Source organism: Arachis stenosperma, chromosome 2, assembly GCF_014773155.1.
Source record: "Arachis stenosperma cultivar V10309 chromosome 2, arast.V10309.gnm1.PFL2, whole genome shotgun sequence".
NCBI classification, from domain to species: Eukaryota; Viridiplantae; Streptophyta; class Magnoliopsida; order Fabales; family Fabaceae; genus Arachis; species Arachis stenosperma.
Window position 1 is genome coordinate 101,687,179 of NC_080378.1, and position 9,915 is coordinate 101,697,093.

General features: G+C 32.0%; 1 protein-coding gene across 1 annotated transcript; it reads right to left on the minus strand.

The window, feature by feature from the left end:
- Positions 1-532: 532 nt before the first annotated feature.
- Positions 533-4,972, minus strand: LOC130961227 (omega-3 fatty acid desaturase, chloroplastic-like). Its single transcript, XM_057886981.1, has 8 exons — positions 3,784-4,972; positions 3,535-3,624; positions 3,346-3,412; positions 3,124-3,216; positions 2,527-2,712; positions 2,347-2,427; positions 1,543-1,680; positions 533-1,038 (listed from the first exon to the last, which is right to left on the minus strand). Exons 1-8 carry the CDS (start codon positions 4,302-4,304, stop codon positions 853-855), a joined length of 1,362 nt encoding a protein of 453 aa, XP_057742964.1. The 5' UTR covers positions 4,305-4,972; the 3' UTR covers positions 533-852.
- Positions 4,973-9,915: the final 4,943 nt, after the last annotated feature.

Here is a 9,915-nt window from a genome sequence, read left to right on the forward strand (position 1 = left end):
TTTATGTCAAAATAATATTTATTATAAAGAACACATATGTAACAAAAGATAAAAAATATATTTATTATAATTTGGATTGGTCGAATGGTCAACTCATTCGTCCGCTTAAATAAGTGTCGGAGGTTCGAATTCCGCCTTGTGCAAGCAGTAACCCATTGGCCAGCGACAAACCCTTAAATGGAGCCCAGATCCGCAACAGATTAGTTCTTGATCTGTCGGGTTGAGAGATACCGTAAAAAACCCAAAAATAAAACCTAAGAATTTTTTCAAAGTAAGATGAGATTTAAATGCTGATCACTTAATTAAGAAATTAGATAAAGATGGATGTTTATGCTGAAAATTATTGACAATAATTGAAGTGTAGTTTTTTTATAGGCAACAATTATTTGGTGTTGTAAAATAAATGATCTTGGTTGGGCCTACCACCCAAAAGGTAAGGAATTGGCACCACTATAATTTAATTTCTCAACCTTAATTGAAGGAACATGCAATATCTAAAGTACAACCTAGAGAGTGATATGATATCAATACATACATAACTTCAATTGTATTCATTTACTATAATAATTAAACTTTGGTGAAGATATATAATCACTTCTTCCATCAAGAATAGACAATTTACAGAATCAATGCTTTAATAATTGCATTAAGTTACAATCCATTCCCATTGAGGAACCAAAAACTCTTCTTAATTATGATTTAGGACTCAATTGAGAGCACAAATCTTTGGAGAAATTCTTCATTGTTAAGGAATTGTGTCATGTGCCTCATAATATGATGATATCAATATATATGTGGGGCCTCTCTTGTGTCTTCAAGAGGAAAAATAAATAAATATATTTTTGTAGCTTCTTAAATTGATGTAGAAGAGCCACCAAGTGTAGGGTCTGTTTGGTAATAAACAACATCACCAGTGTCACTAACATAATGATCTTTCTTCATGCTTCTCATCAAATCTCCAATAAGGTGAAATGGAAGAGGTAGAGATTTCTTTGGCTCTCGGTAATACTTTCCAAGAACTGGCTTTGCTGCTTCAGTCTACAATTACAACCAAAAACACAACAAAATTAAGCAATTCATTTGAAAAAAATTAGGGTTGGTCGGTTTGTGTTTGTATTTTCAGTGTTTTCTATTTTTAAATTTATATGAAAAAAAAAATTGAAAATAATAACACAAACCAAACATACACTTAGGGTGTATTTAGTTTGTATTTTATTTTTTATTTTTATTTTTAATATTTTTTGTTTTTAAAAATTTTAAAATGAAAAAATAAAAAATAGAAAGTAAAAATAAAAAATAATATTTTATTATTTTTACTTTTTTTTACAGAATATTAAAAATAAAAAACACTAAAAATAAAAACAGATAATAAAAAACAAACCAAATAAATCCTTAATTTCTTTGTCCTAAAATATTTTTTTTCAGACAAACCAATACATTAATTTTTTTTGTACTAATTTTTCTGAAAATATAGCTAGTTTGAAATAGAAAAATTACTATAATTTAGAATAATGAAGATTATAAGGGTTGTGTTGTACTAACTGCTTCTATTAAGTGATAATGGGGAATTTGAGGAAAGAGATGATGTATGACATGAGTTCCAATATCATGGTGAATATTATTAATCCAACCATAGTCACGATCGAGAGTTGTAAGCCCACCCCTAAGGTAGCTCCATTCCTGTCCAAACATAAATCAAACAAGCTAAGAGTGATTTTTTTTTAAAATATAAAATAAGAATTTAATTTTGATGTCGTGTACCATGTATTGCACAAATGTCTAATCACATCCGTTTTTAATTATGATCATTCATACAGTCAATATAAAAAGTAATTTTTTTTACTAATATGATGTTATAAAACTATTTTATACTAACTGCGTATCAAAATTAAGTATTTGTTTGGATGTCATTAAATTAATAGAATAAAAATATCTTTCTTTAACATATTTGATAAATTTTTTAATAATAAAAATAAAAACACTGAAAAAATAAATTTTTTTTTTGAAAAATTATAATTTATATATTTTTTTAAATTTTTTATTTAAAAATATATTTTTCACGTAATAAATAAAAAAATATTTTTATATTGTTATATCTAAACATAATTAATAAATAAAAAAAATTATTTTACATAAAATTCTAAACATAAAATTATTTTTACTTTTTTATAAGATGTTTTAAAAAATGATAAATCAAAAAAAATATTTTTTTAAAAATTTACCCGAACAACCTAAATTCATTTAGTGAAAACTCTATGTCCGAAAGTTTTTCATTCAAGTAAAAGTACAATAACCAATTTGAGCAAAAACATCTTACATCATAAGAAAGAAAGAAGAAATGAATACCTCTCCACGGTACCATGGTAATTTGTCTTCATGGCCATGGTGATGCAAATAAGTAACAAAGTCCAACCACATAACAAAAAGCTACAATTCAAAGCAAGTTGGCAAAATTAGTCAAATTAGGACTAAATCAAAATTAATTAAGTGTCTAATTAGAAGTTACAAGGTAGAATTGGAACATACCACGTAAGGAATGCCATAAAGCTTAAGCAATTGGATTGGACCCATCACAAACCCTAACCCAACTAGCAAAGAAGCCATGGCTGCCCAACAAATTGTTGAAGTGATAACATCTTTTCTCTCATTTGAGACAAACAAGTCACTATCTGGATGAAAGTGAGAACCTGTCTTCCCAGGACTTCTGCTCCACTGAATTAAAAGATAATCAAATAAAAAAAAATCAAAGTTTTCAATTTCTTGTAGAAAAGGGGAAAAAAAGCAATAAATGGTCAATTCGGGTAAAAATTGTCAACCCAGAGAAATAATTGCATGTTTTTAAACATATTTAATACGTACTTTAATTAATAGGGTTAAAAGAATAAATTTAATGAGTAACATTAAATTATGGTGTAGTATACTTGTATTTGATTGGTAATTGTTCATGTTGTTTAAAATGATCATTGTTCCCTGGCACTCCCCTTTTCATTTATATGACATTAAAAAGCTATATAAAAATAAAAAATGAGTAATTTATACGTTTCAAGACGCATTAAATATGTTTTAAGAATATGCGACTAAATCATTTTTTTTTTTGTTTTTAAATTGAGCATTATAACTTACAAGGTATATAGGATATGCAAGCATTGGAAAAGGTATTGTGAATCTTAAGGTACGTGTTACATTGTCCAAGCTCTTGAAGATTTTTTCAGGCAGCTGCAAAAAAATTGACATGAAACTTCTTAGTTTAGAAACTTTGATTGATATGTAAAATAAGAAAAAAAAAAGAGCAAAACAGATTCCTTAAAAAAAAACAGAACAGATATTTCTTAATCATGGTCTTACCGGGTGCCATGATTCATCATTTTCAACATGGCCATGGTTTTGATGATGAGTTCTATGACTAATTCTCCTGTTAGATTTCATGAAAATATCAGCATCAAAGATTACACTATAAATATTGCAAATTAAATTAGGAAGAAAACAGAGGAGTTAAGAAAAATTGCATGAACATTATTATTAGCATTAACATACCATCCATGATATGGTACTAGAATTGAAGAATGCAGCAAATGTCCAACAACACTGTTCAGTTTGGGATTGTTTGAGAAGCTTCCATGACCACTAAAAGAAGAAAAAAAAAGATGAAATTTGCAATAAGCATTGCAAGTTATATATTAGTAAACAAATGAGTTTCTTAAGTTTTGAATAGATTGAAAAACATAGCATTCATTAACAAAAGTGTAAAACAAAAAGCAAAAACAAGGGATTGAAGAGAATTACCAATCATGACCAAGAACAAAAAGTGCCCAAAACATGGTTCCTTGAGCAGCCCAATAGAGAGGCCAAACAATCCAATTGTTGAGGTGTGCAGCAGCAGCCGCCAAACCAAGAACAACAACAACATCTCTCACAACATAACTCATTGACCTCCATGGATCCTTCACCCAACAGTGCTTAGGTATTGCTGCTCTTATGTCACTCAATTTGAATGGTGGTGGTGCACCAGGGTCAAATTCACAAACTTCTCTTTTTTCAACAACACCATTGATGATTCCTTCTTCTTCTTCCTCAATGGTGCCAACCCTTAAAGGTACACTAACCTTAATCTCCCAGCTTCTTCTTCTCTCCCTAAAACTACAACATTGGAACCTTGTTTGTTGTTGGAAGCTCTTAAGATCTGAGGATAAGAATGTGGAGTTTATAGAAGAAGATTTGGTGCATGAAATGGATCCAGTTCTTGGTCTAGGGAATATTGGTGGAAGAGGCCTTAACCCACATTCTGATAAGACCCATGTTGCCATTGGAAAACACACACACACACACACCCAAATGGTGGAAGATTTAACCTAAAAGGGTTGGTTTTTTTTATTGGTTCTGTTCCTTCCTAGTCCCTTGGAGGGCACAAAGGTAAAGTTACAAAACTAAGAGAAAATATGAATAACGTTATATATGGTTGTGTGTGTGTGTGAGAGAGATAGAGGAGAGGGTGAATGAAACACGCACAAATATGTGAACCAAAATAAGAGGGTTACAAGTTATAACTTACAAGTTGCAAACTAAGCCAAAGAACAAAATATCTAAAGGACAAACAATAAAAAATTGAGAGGAGTTTAAGGTTGTAACGATGCACTTGTGTTTAAACAAGAGCCAAACGTTGTGTTTCTCTCTCCCCTCTTTCTCTTTATTTTTACTTTCTGACACAACGTGTTCTCTTCCTTCCTTCCTTCACCCCCCACTTGACGATTCTCAAATCTAACAGAAGACCTAAGTATTTATGACAAAAAGGGTATCCAAAAAGGGTTTCAAGATTCAATTTTGAAGAAGAAGAAAGGGTGCGGCTCCAAGAGGGTTATTCTTACCATCTTCTTATATAATAATAATAATAATATGTTGTATGTATTATTATTTTGGTGTGTGATGAGGACGGTGGAGGATGCAATTTGGTCATGTTGATAATGTGTTTGGATATATGAGTGTTAGGAACTGTGCAATGTTCCATACAAATGTTAGCGTTTAGTGGAATTATTATGAATCCACCCAAGTGGGGGGAGGAATGGGTGGAAAATTCTTCATTTTGTGTGTTGTCTTTGTTGTGTGGGTTTTTTTTTTTTTTTTTTTTTGACCCTATGGCGGTGGTGGTGATTCTTTGGAATTGGAAGTGGAGGCTCCTATTCTTTTTATCATTTTTCCTTTCTTGTTTTTGGCTATTAGTATTTGATGGCACTAAGTAAGTGGAACCCTAAATGTGATGATTGATGTATCACTACTAATAACGAACCTAATTTCGTTATGTTGCTTTTAGAAACGTTGATATACATGAGGATTATAGGAGGATATAATTATTAGTTTAAGCTTTTATTTTTTCTTTCAATTTTTAAGCTAGGGAAATTTTGAATTTATCTTTTAAATATTCTCTTGTTTCTAGATATAATAAGAGCATCTTAGGAATATCATTTCTCTTATTATATTAAGCTTTGACATAATGTACAAGGCTTGGTACTATTAATTAATTTAGTATAACTGATTTTAATTATATTATGTATACACATAAAATTAGCTACTGATATAAAATATATTAAAATATATAAATATGTAATGATTGATTTAGTAGTTAATTTTTAATATTTATATAATATTTTTTAATTCATTTTTATTATACATAAATTTTAATGGAAAATAACTTTTGGTTAACAGTTAATTAATGTATTAAGTTTTTCTTATATCTTCTTAAATTTTACACACATGAATATAAACATTTATTAGTATAACTTGTATTCACATTATACAAACTTTGTGCATATAAATTGAAAAAAAAAATAAATGAACAAAAGTACATGTAAAAGGGGTTATAATGAATAAAAATACACTCTAAAATTTATAAAAATTATACTCTAAAAATGGATTTTGATGGATAAAAGTGTCATGTTAGTAGTGAATATGTAAGATATGAGATGTATTTTTGTCCAACAAAATTAATCTTTAGAGTATATTTTGATATTTATAATTTTTGGTATATATTTTTGTTCATTTTAAATTCTTTTGTGTGTATTTTTGTCTATTTATTCAGAAAAAAAAAATCACATATATGAATCATTATTTTTTTTTATTGTTTGCCATGCATTGAACAAAAAGTTATTAATCATCCAATGACATTCTTTATTTTACATCTAATAGAACATAATAATAGTGTTACAATATTATAAAGTTTGATCTATTTCTTACTATAATAAGTACAGTATTCAACTATCATGTCAAAGAAAAAAACTTTATTATATGATATAATATTTTTTTTTGGTTTCCCTATATGATATAATATTTATTATATTAACTTTTATATTACCTAATTTCATATCAACATATAATATTCTCTCTATATATGTGTTTTTTTAAGTATTATAAGCCCAATGCAATTCTCTCTCTCTCTCTCTTATATATTTACTAGTCGTTTTGTATTTTCGTTTCCAAGTTTTTGCTGAATTGCATATGTTTTTAGAGCATTATAATTTTTGTTCAGCGTATTTGTGGACCATTAGTTTTATCAATAATTGCAAAAATTCTATTTTTGGAATAAGGTCATAACGTTTCCCACACATGGCATAAAGCCCTAAATCCATCGTTGAAATACATGTTGAAAGTATCATTTATAGGCCCACAAGGCCTTAATCTAGTAGTAATGATATTTGCCTTGTAATATCTAATATGTGTACCTCAGATCTAGACTTAGTTGAAATTAATAGTAGATAAAAATTCTTAGTGTTGAATGTGAAAGTGTGTAGGGTGCGTCATTATTATTATATGAATAATACACTGAGACGAATTGTAAAAAATAATTCACCCAAACAAATTGTTAGTATATGATATATAGATAAATCACAAAATTACACTTACAATTCACCCACTCTAGCACACCATATGCGAATTAATTTACGCAGGTGGGACCATTCGATTTTGGAAAAGAAAAAGAAAAAAAAAGGATAGAAACTCAGACTTTTTGAGATGTTTTTTAGAAATAAAATAAAAAAAATTCATATTTTTTCAAACGCTGTTTTTAAACTTTAATTCTCCAAATACGATTTTTTTAGAGCAGTTCACCGTGCCCTAACGAACTCTATTATAGAATTCACTTTATCCCCGCAAATTCCTTTCAAATATTTAAAAAACACGTTTTTAATCCATTTTAATTCATTATCATCATCTTCAAATAGTATATAGATCTACAAACAGTATATAGGAGTACACAAAAATACACAGACAACAAACATGATTTTTTCAAAGACGATGATAATGGTGTTCCTATATATTTCTGAAGACGATGATAATAGTTGCTATTGTTAAATATGGCTTATTTCTTTTAATTTATAATTAAAAAAATCTTTGAAAAAATTATATTTGTTGTCTGTGTATTTTTGTGTATTCCTATATACTGTTTGTAGATGTATATACTATTTAGAGATGATGATAATAAATTAAAATGGATTAAAAACATATTTTTAAAATATTTAAAGGGAATTCACCGGGGTAAGGTGAACTCTATAATTTTTATAGAGTTCAACAGGATGCGGCAAACTTGTTCTATAGTCTAAAAAAAATCGTATTTAAAAAATTAAAATTTAAAAATAGTATTTGAAGAAATATAAATTTATTTTATTTTATTTTTGAAAAAAATTCCTTTTTTTAACGTAAAATTAACAATTGAAAATTGAACTATTTTTTAAAGATGAAAAAATATTATGTATAATATCTTGTGAAGATAATTTGAGGTGTTTTTTTAAATATTAATAAATTTGAAGACCAAATTTAAAGAATAGTACAATTATTAGAGAAATTTGATCCTTGGATTTTATGAAAGTTGAAATTTTAAAATTTAATAAACACAAATCGATAGATGGAACGTGTTCATACCCTGACCCAATGCTAAGGGCCCAGGTCCAACCAAAAGGCCTGACCCAATAGATCAAGCCTAGCTAAGCACCGATCTCCACCTAAAGAAGTTGGTGTCAACCACGACTTAGCATAAAGAAGTCGGATATGAGATTAGCTGGCAAATAAACACTCATTTAAATGAGTAACCGCCCCCAAAATCTCTCAAACCGTTTCATAAAGCCATATCTTAACCTCCCCAAGATAATGGGACGGTTAACACCCTAAAAATATGGCACTACTCCAACGGTGGTTATTGGCTCACCACTATAAATACACTGACACCCCTCAGGTATCTCTAAGCCCAATACTCTCTAGACCTGCTCACACTCTTGCTAACTTAGGCATCGGAGTGTCTTTGCAGGTACCACCCCCCATTCCTGCACGCGAGCAAGTCGGACGGAGCCTCCCGAGTTGCAGACACACCCGGAGTTCTCCTCCTTCATACACTTGGGCCATCCAACGTCGTCCATCTTATTAATCTCCGGTTACCCACCGTAACATTGGCGCCATTGCCGGGGACCCGAGAGATCACCCATCGATGGCGGATAGATCCCACGAGGAAGTCCATGCGAAAACGGATTCCGAAGAAGAGAATCTGAACGCAGGCAACGACAATGTGGATTTAACCTTCCACCAGGAAGTTAATGATCAACATAGAGAAGGCACCTCCGGGGTAAAAAACCCGAAGGCAAACCCCTCAGACGAGCGAGAATCGGGAAAAGGTGGACCATCCCACATAACCGAATTAATGGGATTAGTCCACAGTCGCTTAGAACAATTGGAGCAAGAGCGGGAGAAGCAGAAAGAAACTGAAAGGTACCTCAAAGAGGAGATGGAACAGCGAAAGGAGTTAGAGAGAAAACTCTTACAGCTGGAATCCTCCCTCAAGGGTCACAACCCCCGCGACGACCAAGAAGATCAATTCCCGGGTGGAGAGGATCCTTTCAGCGAGGACATAATGAGGGCAAAAGTACCAAGAAACTTTAAAAGCCCCGATATGGACCTCTATGATGGAACCACAGACCCAAAGCATCATCTAAGCAATTTCAAAAGTCGGATGTATCTAGCTGACGCCTCCGACGCTACGAGATGCAAAGCTTTTCCGACCACTTTATCGAAAGCGGCAATGAAGTGGTTCGATAGCCTCCCACCAAGATCAATCACCAGCTTTGAAGACCTCTCAAGGAAGTTTTTGATGAGGTTTTCAATTCAGAAAGATAAGGTAAAACATGCACCGAGCCTCCTGGGGGTAAAACAGGAGGCCGGAGAAACTTTGCGAGCCTATATGGAAAGGTTCAATAAGGCATGTTTAGAGATCCAAGACCTGCCCACAGAGGCAGTCATAATGGGGTTAGTCAATGGGCTCAGAGAAGGTCCCTTCTCACAGTCCATATCTAAAAGGCACCCCGTTTCTCTAAGTGATGTACAAGAAAGGGCCGAAAAGTACATCAACATGGAAGAAAATGCAAAATTAAGAGACCTGAGTTGGCGACCCGGACCCCCTCCCTCATCTAAGGAGAGGGAAAGGGAAGTCAAGAAGAAGGAAGAACTCGGTCTCGAGAGGCCCAGGAAATATCACTCTTATACTCCTCTAAAAACTTCTATAGTGGATGTATACAGAGAGATTTGCCACACTGAAAGGCTGCCACCCCCAAGACCTATTAAAAATAAAAAAGGGGGAAGCCGCAGCGATTACTGCGAGTACCATAAAATATATGGTCACTCCACCAACGACTGTTACGACCTTAAAAATGTGATAGAAAAGCTGGCTAGAGAAGGTCGGCTTGATAGATATCTCATGGAGAGGTCGGACACCCACGGAAAAAGAAAGCGAGATGATATGGATAGAAGAGATCCACCACCGCAGACTCCAGAGAGACATATTCATATGATCTCAGGAGGATTTGCGGGAGGGGGCCTCACTAAATCCTCTCGCAAAAGACATCTCAAAAGAGTCTACCAAGTCGAGGAAGAGACACCCGACTTCCC

What these genes read in the sequence shown, in the direction of transcription:
- LOC130961227 (XM_057886981.1), bottom strand. Translation starts at nt 4,304, where the DNA reads ATGGCAACATGGGTCTTATCAGAATGTGGGTTAAGGCCTCTTCCACCA. An exon ending in ATGATGAATCATGGCACCCG is followed by an intron (nt 3,217 to 3,345) that starts GTAAGACCATGA and finishes ATTTTTTTGCAG; the next exon opens with CTGCCTGAAAAAATCTTCAA. An exon ending in TTGCATATCCTATATACCTT is followed by an intron (nt 2,713 to 3,123) that starts GTAAGTTATAAT and finishes CTTTTAATTCAG; the next exon opens with TGGAGCAGAAGTCCTGGGAA.